The sequence below is a fragment of the Ammospiza nelsoni genome, chromosome 13 (assembly GCF_027579445.1).
Source record: "Ammospiza nelsoni isolate bAmmNel1 chromosome 13, bAmmNel1.pri, whole genome shotgun sequence".
NCBI lineage: Eukaryota > Metazoa > Chordata > Aves > Passeriformes > Passerellidae > Ammospiza > Ammospiza nelsoni.
The window spans coordinates 19,060,677-19,082,929 of record NC_080645.1 but is presented as its reverse complement, the minus strand read 5'-3'; the positions used below and the strand labels follow the sequence as shown (position 1 = coordinate 19,082,929).

The following is a 22,253-nucleotide window of genomic DNA, read 5'->3' as shown; positions in this document are numbered from 1 at the left end:
TGAGCACTGAGGCTCTATTTTGTTCACGTTTAACATTAAGAAATTGTAAATTGTTTATCTACACTCCATTAAATACAATAAATATCTTTGAAACCACCCTACAAACTGGATTGGATCTTTTGTCAGACCTGCAAAAATGTGAAAAGGAATGGTTTGGCTTGAAGGGACCTCAAAACTCACCTTGTGTCACCCCCTGCCATGGGCAGGGACACCTTCTACTGTCCCGGGGTGCTCCAAGCCCAATTTGTCCAACCTGGCCTGGGACACTTCCAGGGATCCAGCACCTCCCCACCCTCACAGGGGAGAATTCCTTCCCAATATCCCATCTAACCCTGCCCTCTGGCAGTGGGAGCCATTCCCCCTTGTCTCTTCTGATTGTCTGGAGCAGAAAAATGTAGGAAAAAAAATGAATTATCTAAATAAGTTCTATTTCTACTTAATATTGTTAAATTTATGTTCCTGCTAAAATGTTTCCACCATTATGAATTCCACTGAAAAATGATTATAGGATTATTTTTTTCCAATTAATCAAAAAGGAAAAGCTCAGTGAAATCAATACACAAGACATCAGACTGTGATGAATAGAATATTCTAAACTGGATTTATTGTTCCCAGACATTAATGTCATACATAAACACAATAAAAGAGGGGATATAGTAACAAGCAACCCAGTAACAGAAAAAAAGCAAGTCTCTGAAATTTTTGTTCTGTACTTACACATGAAAATGTCCCCAAAAAGTTAAGTAGTTGTCAGTCAACATAGCAAGGATTTCAGATATTAAAAAAAATAACCCCAAAAACTTGTCAATGAGTTTGTCATAACCAAAATGTTCAATTTGGGTTTTTTTGGTTTTAAATTTATTTTTAGGCTAAAAAAGAATAACCATTACCTCATGCAGTACACAAAGGCTTTAAAATAAATCCATTAATGCAAATGAAAGCCTGACTCCTGAGGCTATTTTTTAAATTAAAAAAAAAAAAAAAAACAAAAAAAAAAAAAAACAAAAAAAAAACCCTCAAAGAGTTTCAGAAAATTAATTCCAACTAGTTTTCTTAGCATTGAAGAAACAACCTATAACCTCCTTGCACTCCAGAAATTTATTGTCACCTCTTTCCTTACACATGTGCTTGTAGTAGGTCTTAAAGTAGTTTTCTTTAGTAGAAACTCTTAGCAGAGTTTCAAATGAAATTAAGTGCAAAAGTGTTTTCTTAGTGTTTTCCAATGATTGAGGTAAGTAGTTTGGGGAGGGAAAGACAAAAGAATGAGGGTAGCAGGATATCACCTGGAAAAAAGGACAAAAGAATGAGGGTAGCAGGATATCACCTGGAAAAAAGGACAAAAGAATGAGGGTAGCAGGATATCACCTGCACATACACCAGATGGAAGAAATCTGAAATACATGGAAAGGGAGATGGGAGAGGAGGACTGAGGAGAAAATAACAGCAATGATCAACAGCTGAACTTTAAAGCAAAGCCCTTGAAATGCACTCAGCAGATCAGCAGCCACTGAATAAAGGGCGTTTATGGCAGGGCTGGCGAGCTGGGCTCTGGGGGAGCTGGGATTGTGACAATAGTCCCGATTCCAGCTGACTGCCTGACAATGCTGGGAATGCCAGCGCTGCTCCAGCAGCTGCACCACGTCCTGGCCAAGCCACACAGACACCAAAGATCATCACACCAGGAGCTCCTGATGCCAACAGCGGGGTCACGAGCACAGAGCTGCAGCTTCTACAGTCAACAACGTAATATGTGGCAAACGAGAGACCGAGTTAGCAAAATGTGATATAAAAAAGTAGAAAAGTTGTTTTTAAAAACCTCCTTAAAACGTCGATATAATACGATGTATGTGGAAATGCCATGAACCACAGAAGGAGAAGCCTAAGCCTTAACATTCAGGAGAGCAGCAGAACCTCTCTGGCCACATCACCCTTCGTATAGCAAGATGGGAAGTTTTTGGTTTTGTTGTTTTTACCTTAAACATGAGTTTAATCCAAAAACCACATTCAAGTGTACATTTTCTGAGGCTTCAGAAGATGCCCTCCCCACCCTGTTTAAAAAGAAAAAGAATAAAGGTTAGATAGAAATGTCTAAGTACAAGGAGCCCACCACCCAAGGGTGGCTATCCAGGAGTGGTCATCTTCCTCGATCTTGATGTTTTTTTGTTTTTATCTTTTTCTTTTTGTCCTCTGTTTTGGGTTTCAGGGCGCAGACGCACGCGGACACTCCGGCAATCGCTTTGGGCAAGTCCGTCCCTTTGCACCACTTATTTTTCTCCTTATCATACACCTGGACTGTCTTGGAGAAGACAGCCTCCTCCCAGCTGTACCCTCCAAGGATGTAAATCTTGCCTTCCCAAACCGCCACCCCCGATTCACTGTTGGCTTGCAGCAGAGGGGCCACCCTGGTCCACTGGTTGCACTGCGGGCTGTAGGACTCCACGCTGAGGATGTCGAACCGAGCCATGGTCTCGATGTTGTCGTCGCTGCCGCCGATGGAGTAGATGTTGTCCTGCAGGGTGCACATGCTGTGCCAGCCCCTGGCAGTGATCATGGGCCTCTTCTCCTCCCACACGTCCGTGCGGTAGTCGTAGCACAGCAGGTTCTTTCTGTAGGGCCCGATCTGGTAATCGTGGCCTCCCGAGATGTACACGAACTCCTTGTACACGGTGCCGGCGTGGCCGTAGGTGAACCTGGGGCACAAACAGGAGCAGTCCTTGAGGGTTTTATCAACACACACCAGCATGCAGAAGGGCTGTGCTAAAGAAGCAAATAAACAGTAACTAAAGGCAGAAGAATCCCTGATCTGGCGGTTACCTGCCGGATTTCTTCCGGCTGATTTATGGCCTGGAAAGGCTCGGGGATGGCCTTGGGACAGCCCACGCTTCAAAGGACGAGAAGAGGCTTCAGGTTTTTTCTCGATCTTCAGTGTTTATTAGTTGTTTATCTAAAAGATTTTCTCTCGGCCCGACAGAGGTCTGCACAGCAAGTCAGCCATGGACACACTGAGAGCCCCCAGGGCGGTCACCTATCTTTATACTCGAAGTTACGTGTACAATATTTACCTTTTTCTTCCAATACCTGTCACCCTTATTGATCAGTGCACTTCTAGTAATAACCAATCCCAAAGTGCCAACATCACCACAGAAGATGGAGGCCAAGAAGAAGAAGAAGAAGAAGGACAGGACACGCCCCAATTCCTCCATCTTACTTCTTTAGACCCCCCTGTACCAAAATCCTAAACCCTGTGTTTTACACTCTAATTAACTTATCCCTTCACCATTTACCCCAGTGAAATCCTCCCATCCTCACACAGGTGTCGTCTCCTGTGTCGGATCAAAGCCCAGCCACCAGACACTTCTGGCAACACTCCAGGACTCCCGAGCCCCCCAAGGGTGGTCTCGGTCTCTCTGCACATCAGTCCTGAGGTGCTGAGATCCCACAGTTACCCAGTAACTCCTCTCATTCCCAGGGCCTCACCCTGCACTGCACAGTGCACAGCCTGACAACCACTTTTAAATCACCCTTTCCATAGCTGGTCACTACAGAGCACTAAGGCATGACAATCACTTCTCAATGCATCCTCTAGAGTGTGTCACACAACAGAAATAGCCCATCCTGCTCTGCTGGCATGACCTTCACTCCTGTATTTCTGCTCCAGTGCTTGGCTTGCATCAGCCTGAGAGGGCCAGAGAGGGAAAAAAATCCACATCTCAGAAAGGGTTTCTGTGACAGAAAGAGGAAATAATCATGACACCTCTCAGACTTAGCAGTAGGGATAAACCAAGAGAAACCAAGAGGAAAACTGCTGCTGCCTTGCCCTTGCACAGCTTCAGGATCACTGGATACATTTCTTACCCACGGGTGCTCTCTGCCTGGTTCACCTGAAGTCCCAACACAGGCAGTGTCCTTTCCATGAGCCATCTGTCTGCTCTGCCACCACTGCCCTACAGCTGGGAACTTCCTTGGTCACCCCAGGACAAGGCAGCAGCCCCCAGCCCACCACAGATCATGAGAGAAAATGAGATGGTAGTAGAAGCAGCACCATGCATGCTGCATCCACAGGGCAGAGAGGAGCCCTCTTTGATCATCTATAATAAAACTACTACAAACCTAAATCTCCAGACTGTTCTTAACTTCATGCTAGGCTTTTCTTGACCAAAACCCTTTGAGTTCTCAGAAGTGCACAGCCAAGGTGATGAACAGCATCAGCTGCTTTGAACACATCGTTTCTATATGTCCTTTTTCCCCTCTTTTGGGGGAGTTAGGGTGTCAAAAGATGCAGCACCAGGCACAGCAAATTGGCTCTCACAAGGACTCTGAGGGATTCAATCCCCACAGGGCACAGAGCAATGTTCTCATCAGGCTGCACTCACCAGCCTCTACCACCATCCTTTGTAGTCAGGCCCTGCAGAGCACGCAGCCTCCACGGCAGACAGAGCTCTGTTAGCATTGCTGCAGCCTTTGAACTGTGCCTGAACACGCTGGAGCTCCGTGTGGAGAGAACCTTGAGCTGTTTTTATTTCACAGGCTAATGGTTTCTCTGAGCCACACAAATGCTATCGGAACATCTTCCACGCACCTGAGTGCCAGCACTTGTGTGCCAAGGGAGAAGATGGCCTAGGAAAGAAACCCCACATTTACCCTGAAAGCACAAGGCTTCTGAGATGAGCTACAAGGTGGTTATTATCCTAGATGCCTACCAAAACCTCTGATCCCTGTCTGAATCAGATATTTTAATAGGTTCCTGCTACAAGAAGCAGAAAAACCCCTGACACGCTTGGGCTGACAGTGCTGAGTGACCAGGACAGTCTGTTCAGCTACAGGGGCTGGAGATCTTGCAGAGGTGACTTCACTGCTGTTCTCCTCCTTGGCCTCCCAGGGAAAAGATAGGGAGAAAAAAGGAGAGAGCTTTGGTGCAGTTATGGACTTTATCCAAAAAGGCAACTCAGAATTTCCACAGCTCTCAGTGTGCCTCATGATGGAAGCAGTTAATTCAAGCTCAGTGCTTCTGGTGGACACAATGTACCCTGAGCACATGGACCCCTGGCTTTCACCCTGACAGAAACACCAGGCAGGTGAAGTGCCCAGAGATGCTGCTCCTTGGCTGAGGTCTCTCCCAGACAAAACAGGGGCTGTCCCTCTCCAGTGGCTCCTGGGCTGCTTGTCAGAGCCTGTGTTTCTCTACATCCACAGGAATGGGTTAAAAATGCTCACTCTGGGGATGGGGTGAACAGCTTGAGCTCAGTTCATTTCAAACTGCAGCAGGCTTTAAACCCACATGAAGCCGAGCTGCCTGGAGGCTGTGCTGTACCAGGGAGTTTGGAGGAGTCAGGAGGGGGACAATGTGAGGACATGCAGTGCACCCCAGAGCCCTGCACTGCTGATGGCAATCACACTGCATTCACCATTCAGGGGAAAAATTACCCTAAGTTAATGAAAACCTGCTTGGCTTTTGGAGAAGTAGGTTAAATATTCTCCTGCTCTGGAGCTCTGTGCAGGTAAGCAAGCAACAGCCATCGTGTCTGAAGCACAGGCATGCAGCCCAGCACAGGCAGCTGCAGAAAAAACACTGATTTCATGTTATTTTGTCACAGTCAATGTCTGTGTCTAGGAAACAGCAACAGCCAGAGAGTGCTTTGACAGAAACCATCAGATGTGAAGCACCAAATCGACCATCAATTTGTTATTGTCCAGTACAGGGCAATTACCCACTGAAAGGCACCAGAGGTGTTTCACTTTGAAACTTTCACTTCTGAAAGCTCATCCAAAATAGCATCACTTTCCTAGGAGCTGCATGAAATAGATGCATAAATTGAAACCAATCAATACAAATCTTTTCTACAAGGCCTGTGATTGAGAGAGGGGCATTTCTAAATGGGCAACAGAACAGGCACATCAATAGAGTGGGTCTAGACATCCTCCAACAGAGAGCATTGAGCATTTTGGCAGTGTTGTCTGCAGGAGTGGCCAGAAAAAAAAGCAGAGGCATTAAAGAAAAGAGATCTGATTTTAACATCTGCTGGAGCCTGGCACCAATTCTGAATGCCTTAACCCAGATACGGTGCTGAAAAATTAGTTCCTGACCCATTAACACGATTCAAGTGCCAGAAAACCTACCATTTACTGCCCAGGACAGAAGAGCACATAACTCAGTAGAACTTTGGGAATCCCCTACTCCAACCCAAGTCCAGGTGAGCTGTGCTTGGTCTGAATCTTGGTGTCCACCTGTCGTAGCCCTGAGAGATCATTCATGACCCAACTGGCAGAGCAGATAGCATCACTGCCCAACCTGTTCCAGCACAGCTCCTCACACAGCAGCTTTCAGTTCTTCTGCCAAGCTTTAACCTAGGGCCACTCCATTAATTTCACTGCTGGCTGCAGCAGACCTTTCCATGGTGTGCTCAGGATGAGAACACACTGCCCCACCTGCAGCTCCTCAGCCACCACTGCTTCCTGCCGGGCTAGAAACTCTGACAGAAACTGCTCCCAGCTTCTGGGAAAAGGGGAAAAATATAAAACCTCTCTGAAGAAAGGGAAAGGTGTCGCAGACATTTCTTCACAGAAATCCTTTCTTTCAGATTTCTGTGTCTTCGGGAGGCCAGAGGCCCCCGAAGAGAAGGTAAACAATTATTATCAGCTGCTGTAGAATGCAATAAAATTCACCTTAATTAACTCATTTTCTATGTTTATAATTAAGAGCCAATCATCAATTCAAGCCAGGGGACTGAGTCCTTAGCCACAACTTTGTTGTGAGTTCTTTTCTATCTCTTCTTAGCTTAGCTAGCTGCTCTGCAAACCTCTCTCTATATTCTTTTTAGTATAACTATAATGTATAATATCATATATTAATAAATCAAGCCTTCTAATTCAAGAAACAAGATTCACCATCTCTCTCTCACCAGCAGCGACCCACACAGGTCGCAGTAATAGAAAGGCATCCCACAAGCAAGGACCCTAATTGTTACTGTTAGGCTGGATGTGACATACACACATGATCAGGGTTTAAGAAGAAAAAGTTTTTTATTCTGCATGTTCTCCAGCTTATATACTCCTAACAAAGTGTGATCTTAAGTCATTAACTTCATCACAATAACTTATTATATTAATTGGTGCAAAGCAATTAACATTTCTGTAAAACTTTTGCCAATTATATTATTGTAATAAGGCATGTATACACCTACTTATGCACACAGTCTAGCTTACAAAAATTCTGTATCTTTTGTAATCTGTTTCTATGCTGACAGCCTTGTCTTCATTGCTATGAATACACTTGAAAATCATCAATTGTTGTTTCTTCTATTGACTCAGCTTTGCTTGCAGGCCAGCTGTCAAGCCCCACCACACTTCCCCCTTTTTGTATTTGAGAGACAAACACAGCTGAGAAGGATTTTTGTAGGGTTCGATGCAGAAATCCAAGCAGATAAGGGAGACACAGAGTAATAATTACAATCACTAACAAAATTAACAATTTAGTCTTCAACAAGGTTTTAAGCTGTTCAATGATGCTTCAGCTCTTGAAACAAACTATTCTGCTATCTCTGTCATCCAAGTGTCATCATCACTGCCCCACCTCCTGCTCTGCCAACTCCTCAGCACCACTGCTCCCTGCCAGGCTAGAAACTCTGACAGAAACTGCCCCCAGTTTCTGGGAAAAGGGGCAAAAAATATAGAACCTCTCTGAAGAAAGGGAAAGGCATCCCACAAGCAAGGACCTCAATGAGCATCAGGCAAATTGAATTCCCTTGGAGCAGGCTCCACCCTTTAGACAACTTGGCTGAGGTTTTCCCTGCAAAGCATCTCCCCAAGAGGCTGCTTGCTTCTCCAGCAAGACAGCCCAAGTTCAGTCAAAACAGCTCAGCTCCTTCCAAGAGAGTGCTTAGGGAAAACAACATGTTGTTTTGGCCATATAGGGTGGGAAGGAGAGGGGGGTGAGAGAAGATAAAGAATTAAAGCTCTTCCTTAGAGGAGCAAGACTGTGAACAGCAGCATGGACACGGGGTTGATGATTTTCACAATTGATGATTTTCAAGTGTATCCATAGCAAAGAAGAAGACAAGGCCATCAGCATAGAAACAGATTAGAAAAGATACATGAAAATTTTTGTAAGCTAGACTGCGTGCATAAGTAGATGTGTATATGTGCCTTATTACATTTCTGTAAATCTTTTACCAATTATATTGATGCTAATTGCTTTGCACCAATGAATATAATAAGCTTTTGTGATGTAGTTAATGACTTAAGACCATGCTTTGTTAAAAAGTATATAAGCAGGAGAACACACAGAATAAAAAACTTTTTTCTTCTTAGACCCTAATCACATGTGTGTATGTCAATCTGACCTAACAGTAACAACGTGGCAAGCTCTGACCCTTGGGAAGCAACACAACAAACCCATTTTCTGGATGTTCAGCATAGAAGCTTTAACAAACAACCTCTGAGAGTCCCACCCCACAGAGCTCGAGTGGAACAACATGAGCCCACGCCCCAGGATGAGCTCAGCACCAGCCTGTCACTCCAGGGAACAGAATCCAGGCAGTTGCTGGCTTGGGGCAGTCAGGAATGGCACCAAAAATCTTCTGCTGGTGGTCATGCTCCCAGGAGGACCAAAACACCTGCACATGTTCTCTTCAGAGGGAAGAAAACAGAAAAATATAAGAAAAGAACAGGTTTGGTTGGGATATATTGCCTGATCAGGCAGTCAGGAAGCAGAGGACTGGAGCTTCTGTTTCCTCTACATGAGAAGTCTTGCTGCTGGAAGAGGGCTGGGGGAGATGCTGAGTGAAACAGGAACTTAAATCTGTTTGGGGAACACAGAGATCAGATGAGGAGTGCGTTGAAGGGAAGAGTGGAGCAGGCAGCAGGAACTGTAGCTGGAATGCTTTCAGTCTTGAATGGATCACAGAACGCTCTCTCTTCCTTCCTCCCCTGCCAGTAAATCACACACTCACAGGGATGGGGCAGCCACAGATTCTCTGGGCGAACAGAGAAGGATCTCACCATCTCACACCTAAGAAATTTTTTCTAATATCTGATCTAAGCCTGCCCTCTGCCCGTGGGAAGCCATTCCCCCTTGTCCTGCCCCTCCAGGCCCTTGTGAATCTCTCTCCATCGTTCCCGTGGGCTCCTTCAGGCACTGGAGTGCCACAGTTAGGTCACCCTGAAGCTTCTCTTCTCCAGACTGAACAATCCCAACTCCCTCAGCCTTCCCTCTTAGGAGAGCTGTTCCATCCCTCTGATCACCCTGGTGCCTCCTCTGGACTTGCTCCACCTCAAGTACCTCACGGAGGGGCTGCCCAGAGCCTTTTCAGCAGCCCCAAATCTGCCAGGGCACCCAGCTCCAGCAGTGGATGTGTGTCAGAAAGGTTCCTGTAGCTCACCTCTGAGTCTGGCCTTTTGCAACCTGCACGAAGTTCTTTTTGCCTTATTCCTTCTGTGCAGAAACAATTCAAACTCAAACAATTCACTGCCCAGCACTAAATGGAAAAAAAGGGCTGAAAAGACAAAAAAATCCAAAGCAGCCAAGAGTCCACTAAAATCTAACTAAAGACACTTTAATGTGCAAAACTGCAGCTGGATGGAAAAATGGGGAGCTGTCACCACACAGCTGAGCTGACACAAGGACAGAGCAACAGGGACAGAAGATGCAGAATCATTTATTTGGGTGCAGGAATAATTCATCCTAAAAGGGGTCTGTCCCCTAAAGGGGGGGACTTTTGCCTATCCAAGCAGACCAGCCAGGCAACCTAATAAAAAATTAACACCCACAAGTCAAAGTTCACTTTAAATGCTGCAGCTGCAGAATTCCCAAAGCCAGCACACAGGCAGCAGTTGGAATATGCAGACAAACTGCTGCTTTTTAAAGAGTCTGGGTGGATTAAGCCAACTGTGTGAACTTCCCCAGGATCATTTATGAGTAAAAATATCCACACAGGCTACACCTCACAGGTGACCCCAGTTAAGAGAAGGATTTAAGACCTGAAGACACTCTCCTACACAGCTTCCCAGGCAGGGCTGTGGTGTTTAGCCCCAACTGCTGGATCTGCCCAAGTGAGCAGAAATAAAAAGCATCCTGCTTGTGAAGAGCACTCGAGCCCAGCTGCTAGCCTGGATCAGCCTTGCATTGCAGCACCTGCCCAAAATAGAACTGGGCAACAGGGTTCTGTGCCTTCACTGGCTGCCTCTGGCTCTGCAGCTCTGCAGCTCAGGGAGCAGGGAAAATCCCCGAACTCTCACACAAACTGCAGGAACCTGCTCTGGGATGGCACCAGGAAAGCCAGCACTGCTGCTGAGCTTTCAGGCATGATGGAAACAGCATCCACACAGCCTGTGATCCCCTCAAATGTGAAACATCACCAAATCTGATCACAGCAAATGAAATGCTGTCCTGCTGTCCTTCCAAAGTCATTGCTCTGACATTGATTCAAGACACAGCAATGTTCTGTCTGCTACAACAAGAGCTGCAGGGCTTAAACCTCTCACAAGAGAACAGCCACGTTTTAACTCAGATATAGAGAGAGAGAGCTCACATTTGCCAGGGTTTTGTAATTCCAACACAGATAAATGTGTTTAGCTGTGACAGCCAGCCTGAGCAGCCCAACACAAACACCCTACAAGGAAAATCATTACACCAAGGTGACAAAGTAAGGCCAAAAAATGACAAATCCCTTTGACCAAGATGTGAAAAGTGTTTCTGAAAATATTCAACTCCAAGAGGCCTCAGGAAAAGCTTTGTAAGAATTGTGAAATGAAATCAGAGCTCTCCCTCCCATCCTCCAGATGCACCTTGGGATGAAAATTCAAACCCTGCTGACACAAGGCACTGCCTGCTCAGCTCCAGCTGCTGCCGTGGTGGGCATGGCTGATGCCACATTGGTTTTAAATCCCTTCCCTCCCTTCCAGGGCTCCTTTCATCAGCTAATACCACACAAGCTCCCTTTGCTGCCCCCCTTCAAACACAGGGGAGCCTCCAGACAGCTCAGTTACCTGGGCAGTCCTGCTATGTAGGTCCAGGAGTCCTTCTGAGGGCTGTAGGTCTCCACTGAGGACAGGGCCCCGTTTTCATTCCTGCCACCAACAGCCACCAGCATGTCAGTGATGGCTCCCAGGTAGAAATCCACTCGTCGCTGTCTCATGGAGGCAACCTGGCAAAGAAAAACGAGCTGCTGGCATCTTCCAGGGTTGGGCAAGAAAGGGATTTAAGGACTGTTAACATCTGAGAGTGGGGAAGTTGCTCCTTCCCTTTTATTTGGTAAGGAGAGATTCTGGTTTTGACTATTATATTCATGAAGCACTTCTGTTTTTCTGCAGTAGCATCCATTTCAAACAAGGGGAGAACAGGAGACATCTAAGAGACAGGTTACTCTATAAATATTTGTGTTTATAGGAACTCCTTCCCAAACTCTGCAAGAAACAGGTATTGGAATCACTGAAAACCACAAGTGAGCCATCAGGATGGGTGATCCATAGAGGAATCATGACTGGTTCATATGGAAACCATGACTGCTCCATATGGGAACAAGGAGAGGCTGACACAGTAACCCACACACATGAAGGGTTTTGTGGCAGCACTGGGAGCAAAGAGCTCGTTCTAAGGGACGTTTACCACAGAGACACTTGACAATTGTCAGAGACATTTCCTTTTTACATCACACCCATTTCTGATTTATATGTACTACTGCTTGAGGAAGATGAGCCAAGCAATCACCTCTAAGTCCATTCCAGAATTATTCCCAGAAGTAATCTAAAGAATTATGGGCAGATGCTGAATTTCTCAGAGGAGATGCCCAAATCCCAAATAAAGCTGAATATCTGAATATTGCTCTTTGTGTAATTTAGGCATTCCCACAAAGGACTCAAGCAGCTGCTTCAACATAACTAACTTGACTTTTCATTTGCAAGTGCTGCCACGTTGACTATTCCCACAAGCCCTGCCCTTCCACCAGCAAAGGAGAGAACACTCTAAACACCAAGAAAAATAATCCAGCTCAAGCCTCATCTTTATCCACTGGTTACAGCTGGGGTCATACCTGTATAGGAGATTTGACACTGCATCCCCTCTGTTGTCCTGCATCCCCCCCAAACACCAAATGAAGATATCTGAATATTGAATATCAGATAGCTGAATATCCGAATATTGCTCTTTTTGTAATTTAAGCATTCCCACAAAATAGTCAAGCAGCTGCTTCAACTTAACTAACTTGACTTTTCATTTGCAAGTGGGAATAGCCACTTTTCATATGCCTCTGGAATAGCCATGTTGGCTATTCCAACAAGCCCTGCCCTTCCACCAGCAAAGGAGAGAACACTCTAAACACCAAGAGAAATAATCCAGCTCAAGCCTCACCTTTATCCACTGGTTACAGCGGGGGTCATACCTGTATAGGAGATTTGACACTGCATCCCCTCCATTGTCCTGCAACCCCCCCCCAAATCCCAAATGAAGATATCTGAATATCTGAATATTGAATATCTGAGTGTTGAATATCTGATATTTAATATCAGATATCTGAATATGTGAATATTGCTCTTTGTGTCATTTAAGCATTCCCACAAAGGACTCAAGCAGCTGCTTCAACATAACTAACTTGACTTTTCATTTGCAAGTGCTGCCACGTTGGCTATTCCAACAAGCCCTGCCCTTCCACCAGCAAAACACACTAAACATCAAGGACTTTGAACAGAGAAATAATCCAGCTCAGGCCTCACCTTTATCCACTGGTTACAGCGGGGGTCATACCTATATAGGAGATTTGAGGCCGCATCCCCTCCGTTGTCCCGGGAGAAGCTGCCCCCGGCTATGAAGATGAATCCTCCCAGGACGGCCACGCAGTGGTGACTCCTGCGGGCGGGCAGGGGCGTCTCTGCCACCCACTGTCCCTTCCTGGTGTCCAGGAAGCAGGTGTCATCGCAGAGCTCCAGGCAGCGCTCCGACACCTCCCCTCCCACGAAGAGCAGGCGCTCCTCGCAGGTGCGCAGCGCCGTGCGCTTGCTCTGCAGCACGGGCTGCGCCGCCACGCTGTTGTGGTAGCTGACGGCCTCCTCGATGAAGCCCTCGCAGTTGGCTTCCTTGGGCAGCAGCGAGCACACGGCGGGCTTCACCCGGTGCAGCAGGTCGCTCTTGGGGATCAGGGGGAAGTGGATGTTGTCCAGCACTTGGTAAGCCTCGTTCTCCCGCTCCGGGTACTGCGTGAGCCACTGCAGGGCCGCCTGCAGCAGGTCGTGCTCGCACTCCTGCTGCACGTCGCTGCTGTCCAGGTACTGGCACAGCTTCTGCAGGGAGATGTTCTGCAGGAAGTCCGGCGTGAAGGACAGAGTGCCGAAGTTCTGCAGGATGAAGGAGTCGATGTAGGAGTCGAGGCGTTTCAGGTTGTAGATGGAGGCCAGCTCCTGCAGGTACAGGTAGTTCTCCTCGCTGACTTCGTTCTCCAGGTACTCGCAGCAGAAGTCCACCACCTTCCAGATCTGCAGCAGGTGCGCCGTCTCCAGCACGTAGTCGATGTTGCCTCCGTCCAGGGACAGCTCGCTGCCGTACAGGAAATCCACCACGGCCTTGAGGCCGATGTAGGAGGCCCCAAAGAGCTCCACCTCCTTCTGGTGGGCCTCCCTCATGCCGATGGTGAACATGGAGTTGAAGTAGTCGCTGCACACAGCCAGGAGGTTCCTGTGGGCCGGGACTCTCTGCTCGTCCACCACCAGCACGATGTCACAGAAGAGGCCTCGGTGCCTCTGCTCGTTCAGGCTCTGCAGAACCAGGCTGGAGTGGTCATCCCACCTGTACACCTGGGGAGCACAAACATCATCAGGCAGGTGGCACCTCCACCACGATCAGCTCCAGAGTGGAACGTGTTTTCCCACTAAGTGCAGTCACACATGAGTCAGAGACAGCTTTTGTGTGTTGCACATTAACATTTGTAATAAATTCTGACATGAAGTAGTTGACAAGTGACACAGCACAAGCCTGAGCTCCTCACCTTCACTTTGAAAGGCCTATGGAGACTTTTACTGCTTCCTACTCCCCTTTCTTTATAAAATTTACTCTTCCTTCCCCCACAGTGCTGCATTGAAACCTCCTCCCTGATGAGTTATACAGGCACAATTTTCTGAAACTCTTCCACTCATTGTCTCAGAGACATCTTGCTGACATTTCCTTTCTTCCTTGTCCCCCAAATGACTGCTTGCAGAGTTCTCCCAGCCAAGCTGCTCACAGAGCATTCAGAGTGGGAAGCAGTAACTCTGAATTTTCATTCAGCCCATGTATTGTTTGGGTTACTGCTTGCTTGACAGCTACCCCCTCTTAAATCTTCCCAGAACTCTGCATTTCTAAGCTTGTTAGGGTAAAATCCCTCTCTTTCTTCCCACATTATTCCAGGCACACACACTGCACTCAGAAGGAATAGCTGTTTATTTCTGTGCAAAGCCACACATGTGGAGAGCTGATTCCCACAAGGCTTCTCCTCGCTTCCAGAAGCTGAGGTGGGTTTTGTATAAATGAATAGGAGCAGAATTTTTTCTTTTAAAGGAAAGGGAAAATGCCCTCAGGACACATCCATTAAGTGCCCTTCTGGGATCCCTCTGCTCCTCACATTCTGACCACCAGCTCTGGATGTGTCACTGAGCTTTTGAGGCCACCAGCATTTGCTTTTTTCCTTACATATTCACATCACCAGCCTTAGGATGAACCAAGCTGGAAACATTTTGTTACCCCTCAAATGTACTTCAGTGTACCCCTCAATTACCTCAGAGCATGAACTGAACTCTGCTGCTCAGCCCAGAATGCCAAGTGAAATTTTAGGACCACCCTCTGGAGGAATTAAATGTGTGATGGCACAGTCAGGTACCTTGTGAGGCCTCTTAATAAAAGCCAGGGTAAATGCAAATAGCAAATACTTTAATTACCAAATCCAAACCAGGCAGAGCCTGTAAGGACTTGTGTGAGCAGTGAGAAGGGGTGGGATGGAAGCACATCCCTGTGTCCTACAGGGGCAGCTCTGAGCAGTCCTGGCTGTCTGCATCGTGCCCAGTCCTAAACCCCCCGGCTGCATTGCCAGGGGTGGCACCTGACAAGGTCCCACAGGTGACCTGAGCACAAACTTAAGGTGACCTGAGCCTCCCAGACACTCTCCCATCCCATCCCTTCCCTTCCCTTCCCCACCAAGCTGCTGTTTCTCCTGGCAATCCCCATGCCCTGTGGCTCTCCTGGCTGCCCAGGCAGAGAGCACACAGCCACAGCAGTCTGGAAAAGCTTTGCTGGGTTGGTTAAACCACAGTGGGACCCTCTCAACCCACCTGGGTGGAAAATGTTTGATTCTTAAAGCCAAGAGGGCTTTGAGGGCTTTTTGAGACCCAAATTAACAACTAAATGTGCTGCTCTTACTGTGACATCCCAGTAGATCCTCTTTATTTCCTTATGTTCTCTTTTAAACAATGGAGCCCAAGCTGCCAAAACTCCTGCTGTTGGAATGGCTCTGAACACTCAAGTGTGCAGAGTTAAACCAGTCTAAGGGAAGAGGCTTCAATAATTAAAAGGTTTCTGCATCAAAACTCTTTAATTTGCCTTATACTTGTGAACACACCTCTGAATTTAAAAAGGGATCTATGGCATAGACAACAAAGTGGCCTCCACTGAGGAATAGAAAAAAAAAAAAAAAAGGTGTTCAAGGACTGTAAAGCTTTTTATCTGTGTTTTCCTGAGGTTGGGAAAAGCTGTTATTGTACAGGAGCCTAAGCAGAAACCAGGGGGTGGAGAGGAGGGGGAGAAGAATAAATATGGCAAAGGGTAAACCACACTTCTGTAATCAGGGGTAGTTGATGGTGGCAGATGAACAGACAAGAAATAACAACTGGCAGCACCCTCCCCCAAATCTGACTGACAGGGGATGGGATTGAACCAAAAACCCTTGGATTGAACCAAACCCACCCTCCCTCTGATCCCTGGGAGCTGGCTGATCATTTCTCTCTAATATTCCCTAATTCCACCATCACGCATAACAAGATTACAGCAGAATATCAGATTTGCCAGAGATGCCTCTGTGCTGAGCTGGATGCTGAGGCAGCAGCGTAATCCTGAGTCCTGCCCTCGGATCTGCCTGGAATCCCTGTGGCCGTGTGGGACTGCTGCTGCTGCTCCAGGAACCAAAACCCATCCCACCCTGCACACAGGAACTCACAGCTCGGGATTTCAGCCACTTGCTGAGTTCATTTGTTTGGAGCAAGGAATGGAGCTGAGAGCTGCACATTGCAGAACCAAGACTAATTTCATGATGAACTTGAGCATCTTCCTCAAGCTATTTATATTCTGGAGAGCAGCCTTACATTATCCAGTGATTCTAAGTTTAACAGATAGTGACAGCTGCTGTCTAAGCAAGCAAATAAAACAATGCTGTCAAGTTAATTAATTTTTAATGTGATGAATTATCATTACATTCAGACTAAACCATTTAAGTGGCAGACAGGCTCAGGGAAAGATTATATCGGGAGGGATGCATTTAAAAATTAGTCCTATTTATCTTTCATCAATTGTGTTAGAGCAGAATTTCAGCTTCTCTTGGATTCAAAGATCTAATTTCTCGCAGATTGTTAATGCAGCTCTGCTGCTCATCAATGGTGCAAAAGAAAATGAGATCTGGCTCGTTCAGCTTTGGTAAGGAGGCACTGAAAAGTTTCTCTTTTCCAGCTTCTTTTCCTGGTATTACAAGGTATCTGTTCTGCATTTCCTGTAACTACAGCACAAAAGCAGCTTGCACTGGCACGAAAAAAAAAGTGAACATAATAATCACAGCTGCTATTAACATTTTATAAGTCATCCTGATGACCTGCATAAAGAGCTGCCTGAGATGGATTTCCGTGAATTCACAAATAAAAACAATGTATTTGTGCAGACAGAGCTTTGATACAAAGAAAATGAACCCCACAAAGTTAAGAAAGCAGCTCAGGTTCTGTTCACTGGGCTAAGTACAGTTTGCAGGATCGAGGCTCCCATCTTGTACTGGACCTAAAGAGCAATCCCAGCTTTGCTTTTGTAAGCTTGGATTTTACGAGCTTGGATTTTACGAGATGGATCGGTTGAAAAAGCAAACACACCGCATTTCATAACAGGATTTTTAGTATAGAGAAACTACTGTGCTGCAATGATGTGGGTTTCTGAGTTATGAGTCACGATGAGCAGATGCCCATTTGCTGCTGCTTTTCCTTTTTTCCCCCTTTAATCACTAGGCAGCAACTTCTACCAAAAATACTTGAGCAGGTAAGCCACCATTTCCATCCCTCTTTTTAAACCTCTGAATCCTCACATTCCCCCCAAAGGACACCCCCAGCAGGATTTTTCGAAGCGACACGAACCGTACGAACCTTGGAGGATTCGCTGATCTTGTGCGGGCGGCAGATCCTGCTCTGCCGGGTTCCCTCCATGACCGCCCGATCCGCAGCGCTCCTGCAACAAAGAGCGGGCAGGGAGATGTTCAGCGGCTCGCCAGCCCCTCCTGGGCGCTCACCCGCATCTTCAGCCGAGCAGGGAACGCGCTGGAAATGCCCCGCTTGAAAAACATCAATTTTCCCTCCTCGCTGCTGTTGCCAAAGGTCGGTGGTGTCAACAAGTTGGGCTCAGCCCAGCCCCGGGCGCAGCGCTGGGTATGCGGGAGCGCTGCCCGGGGCCGGCCGGAGCGCCCCGGCCCCGCTACATCGGCCGGAGGGGCAAAATCCGGGCGGAAAACAGCCGGGAAAACAAAGCGGGGACAAATTCCTGCGGGCTGCAGCCGCCCCTCGCCCGCGGCCCGGGCAGGAAACGCCGGCGGGGCGGGAGCGGGGGGGGCGGGAGCGAGCGGGGCCGGGAACGGCGGGGGAGGCGCCGGGAGGGGCGGGGATACCCGCGGGAGAGACCGAGAGACGGGCGGGGATGCGCGGACACACCCGGGAGATCGGGGCTGCTCCCTGCTCGGACACATCCGGAGATCAGGGCTGTTCCTGCCCCGGGATGCTCGGACACACCCGGAGATCAGGGCTGTTCCTGCCCCGGGATGCTCGGACACATCCCAGGAGATCGGGACTGTTCCCTGCTCGGACACACCCGGAGATCAGGGCTGTTCCTGCTCCAGGATGCTCGGACACACCCGGAGATCAGGGCTGTTCCTGCCCCGGGATGCTCGGACACATCCCAGGAGATCGGGACTGTTCCTTGCTCCGAGATACTCGGACACATCCCGGAGATCGGGGCTGTTCCTGCTCCAGGATGCTCGGACACACCCGGGAGATCGGGGCTGTTCCTTGCTCCGAGATGCTCGGACACACCCAAGAGATTGAGGCTGTTCCGTTCCCCAGGATGCTCGGACACTCCCGGGAGCTCCAGGCTGTTCCCTGCCCTGGGATGCGCGGACACATCCCAGGAGATCAGGGCTGTTCCCTGCCCCGGGATGCTCTGACACATCTGGGAGATCGGGGCTGTTCCGTTCCTCGGGATGTTCGGACACATCTGGGAGAACAGGGCTCTTTTCTGCTCCAGGATACATGGACACATCCCAGGAGATGGGAGCTGTTCCCTGTCCCGGTATGTACGGACACATCTGGAAGATCAGGGCTGTTCCCTGCCCCGGGATGCTCGGACACACCCGGGAGCTCGGGGCTGTTCCTGCCGGGTCAGGGATGGCGCTGGCAGGGCCTGAGGCAAGGCAGACACGGGTGGCCGTGCCAGAGGCACTGGCTTCAGGGAATTTGTTTTTTTTTGTGTTTTGTTTGCACAGTGTTGATAAACTGTGCAGTGGCTGTGGGAGGTGCAGCCTGAAGCTCCATCACCATCTCCTGCTTACCCAGCATGACACTACCTGACCTCAGAAATTCACCTCCCCAGTGGGGCTTTCCCTGCCTCTGTGGGACTTTCCCTCATTCATTACGGCCCAGGAGGCTCAAAATGAAGAAACTCCCCGTGGTGAGCAGCAGGCTGAAAATTCCCTGCCTCAAGGGGCAACTCAGAAGCAGACACTGCACAGAGCCACCGGGTCCAGTTTCAGGGCAGTGGTCCAAGGGGAAAAGTCCTTTGCTCACCCAGCACCGGGGTACCCTCCAGAGATGATCACAGGGACAGCAGAAGGCTGTGTGTGTGCAGGCTCCATCTGCTCTCACCAAGGACAGCCCAGCTTGGAGACGTGTCCCAGGTGGTGACAGGGCTGTGTGCCAGCAGAGAGTGATGTGTGACACCAGGGGTGTGCCACGGCTGCAGAGGGTGATGTGTGACACCAGGGGAGTGTGCCACAGCTGCACAGGGTGATGTGTGACACCAGGGGAGTGTGCCATGGATGCACAGGGTGATGTGTGACACCAGGGGAGTGTGCCACAGCTGCACAGGGTGATGTGTGACACCAGGGGAGTGTGCCATGGATGCACAGGGTGATGTGTGACACCAGGGGAGTGTGCCACAGCTGCACAGGGTGATGTGTGACACCAGGGGACTGTGCCATGGCTGCCTGTGCCAGCACCTCCACCTGCCCCAGCCTCTGCCACCCTCCAGTGCAGGGGCAGCAGCACCCAGCCAGCCCCAAGGACACCCCAGGAACCAGAGGGGATGATGGGCCTGTACTCATTTATTGATTACTGAGGCTGGAGATTGAAGTGGTTTTTGCCAGCTTTGGTCTCTCCTCGTGTGACCATGAGGACCTGGGTAAAGACCCTCGGCTGTGTGAGTGAAATCCCACTCTGCTGCCAACCCCAATTCCAACTGTGACCTGAAAATTGACAGCCCAATACTGTGACTTGAAAATTGACAACCCCTATACATTGACCTGAAAATTGACAACCCCAATATTGTGACTTGAAAACTGACAACCTCAATACTAACTGTGACTTGAAAACTGACAACCCCAATGCTAACTGTGATCTGAAAATTGACAACCCCAATGCCAACTGTAACCTGAAAATTCAGGGCAGCCTCTTCCTGAAGGAGAGCATTGTTCTCTCCATTCCTTTCTCTGTTCTCTCCATTCCTTTCTCTGCTGCTGCACAGAAAAGTCAGGGATGGAGAAGCAGGACTGGGGACAGGCACATAGAGAGATTGGAGAGGAAGCAAAAAGTGGGGGAGATGGCAAAGAGACACAGGGACAAGGCACTTGCAGGGGTGTAATTTAAGATAACGATAATGATCATGGGGGCCCATGGCTGTGCAGAGCCATCCTGTTTGCTCAGCTCCCTCCAAATGTTCTGAGACCGTTCCTGAACCTCATGGTACATTCTAGACCGCTGAAGGTCACTCCAGACTCAACTCCATGCCTGCTGGAGATGTTTTTTTGAGGAGGTCCATAAATCCTCCCTTTCTCTGGTGTTTCCTCTCCAAGGAATCCTGTGACATGGACAGGTATTTCTGAGGCATTTCTGGTATTTCTGCCAGGCCAGTGACACCTCCCTCACAGCATGAAAAGCCCCATGTTCTGGAGGTCTCAGAATTGCCATATAAAAATTAAATCAGAGCTCACCAAAGTCAAAAAAGTAGGTGATTTCCTCACTCCAGTTACAGCCTGATGAAACTGTGCACAATACTTATCCCTCCATGTATTAAAAAAAAATCCATTAAAAAGTGAGGAAAGACAAGGAAAAGAAGCAAAGAGAAGAAGTTTGGTCCCACAAGGGAGATGTGCATTTCTGATGTTAGATCTGGCTTTGAAAAGTGTGAGGCATGAAGTCCCTAATTAAGAGAATTAATTCTCCAGCCACTGGGTCACAGAGAGCTGCACAAGGATGAGATTCCCTCCTCCTAAGGGGATGACATTGGAGTCACCCACCTCTGCCCTAGGAAACATCAGGAGCTGAGGGTCAGGGATTGCAGGGACAAGGACAAGGACAAGGACAAGGACAAGCAGCAGTGTTACAGGTATAAACAGCAGCAAGTGCCAATGGATGATAAACACAGACTACGAAAATACATAAATGAGCAGATAATGCTCAGCATAAAGGCTTTAGAAAAAATGAAAGCGTTCCTAAAAGCAAAGAAAATCAATATAAATCCAGAAGTATTAATGTGTGATTATATTATCATCTAGAGCCTACAGCCTGCAGATACCAAGTGTGATTCACTCAGCGTCCTCCACTTGTACTGACTTCAGAAATATTTCCCTGTTCCCTATGACCTCATCGAGGCAGAGATGCACTGCAGCAGGGCCCCAAGCCTCACGTCATGCAGGGCCGGGGATGCAGCTGGAAGGAGCTGGGGCAGCCCTGGTGGCACTAAAGGGTCCCTGGCACTCAGGGCTCGCTCTGTCCCACCCGTCTGACAGCACTCAGTGACAGGGTGGTAATGGGGCTCCTGCTGCTCAGCCTTCACAGGCACAGCACTGATGTGAGACAAGCAATGGTCATCCCCTGCAAACTTTAAAAGAAACAAAATGTGATACTTTTGATCGAGGAATGCAGTTTTTTATTGAATGGAAAATCCAATCCTACGGGTTTTGGGTAGAAGCCCACTAAAATGCCGAAGGGCTGGTTAGTAAAACTCCAGTCCTTGGGCACGACATCACCCGGCGCTGTTTATTCCCGCGGGTTCTGCACAGCAAGAATTCTGTCTGCAAATCCTGTCTCTGTCTCTGTTTCTGTGGGAACGCAGCTCGGCCTCACAGGCAGCCTCAGGCTCTCGCCCGCATCTCCCGGAGCGCGGGGACTCGCAGGGATGCGGGATCGCTCCTGGGCAGCGCCGGCAGCCCGGCAGGGGGAGATCGCTGCATTGCAACGGGGCGAGCCGCTCGCACAGAGACACGGACGCACACACGGACAGACACACACACGGACACACGGACACACACACGGACACACACACCTGGCCGAGCAGCGGCTGTCATCACCCAAAGTCACCCCGGAGCCGCCGTTCGAGGCCGGGGCCGCCCTGAGCGCTGGGGCCGGGATGCGGGTGATGCTCAGCCCCCGCTGCTCCGCACAGCCCTGAGCCGGAGCCCCATCCCCATCCCCGAGCCCCCATCCCCGCTCACCTGCTCCTCCTCTCCGCGCTACCTGCCGTGCTCCCGGCCCGCTCCCCGGCCCCTCCGCGCCGCCGCCGGCCGCTCCATCCCGGGCTCTGCCTCCTTCCTCCTCCCGGCCCTCAGCGGCCGCCGCAGCATCGGGGGGCTGCCAGCACGGCGGCGCCGGGGAAAAGCATCCCCACAGCCGGGAAAAGCATCCCCGGGGCGGGTGGGTGCCGTGCCGGGCCGGGCCGAGCCCCGCGGCCCCCGCGCCCCCGTGCCCGGGCTATTGCATCACCGCGGTGCCCCCGGCGGGCCGGGAGGGGC

General features: G+C 49.1%; 1 protein-coding gene across 2 annotated transcripts; it reads right to left on the bottom strand.

Annotated features, from left to right (window-relative positions):
- Positions 1-573: 573 nt before the first annotated feature.
- Positions 574-22,197, bottom strand: KLHL36 (kelch like family member 36). Of its 2 annotated transcripts, XM_059481758.1 has the most exons (5): positions 21,957-22,197; positions 17,347-17,428; positions 12,706-13,779; positions 10,984-11,141; positions 574-2,690 (listed from the first exon to the last, which is right to left on the bottom strand). In XM_059481758.1, the coding sequence occupies exons 2-5, from the start codon at positions 17,404-17,406 to the stop codon at positions 2,135-2,137; spliced, it is 1,848 nt and encodes a 615-aa protein (XP_059337741.1). In that variant the 5' UTR covers positions 17,407-17,428; positions 21,957-22,197; the 3' UTR covers positions 574-2,134. The 2 variants fall into 2 exon arrangements, with proteins under 2 accessions (XP_059337741.1, XP_059337740.1); XM_059481757.1 differs by lacking the exon at positions 21,957-22,197 and having other exon boundaries at positions 17,347-17,756.
- Between the last annotated feature and the right edge of the window lie 56 nt (positions 22,198-22,253).

Coding starts and splice junctions, on each gene's coding strand:
- KLHL36 (XM_059481758.1), bottom strand. CDS start 17,406: ATGGAGGGAACCCGGCAGAGCAGGATCTGCCGCCCGCACAAGATCAGC. Junction 11,142..12,705: donor GCTGTAACCAGTGGATAAAG/GTGAGGCCTGAG, acceptor TTTCTTTGCCAG/GTTGCCTCCATGAGACAGCG. Junction 2,691..10,983: donor TACATAGCAGGACTGCCCAG/GTAACTGAGCTG, acceptor TTTGTGCCCCAG/GTTCACCTACGGCCACGCCG.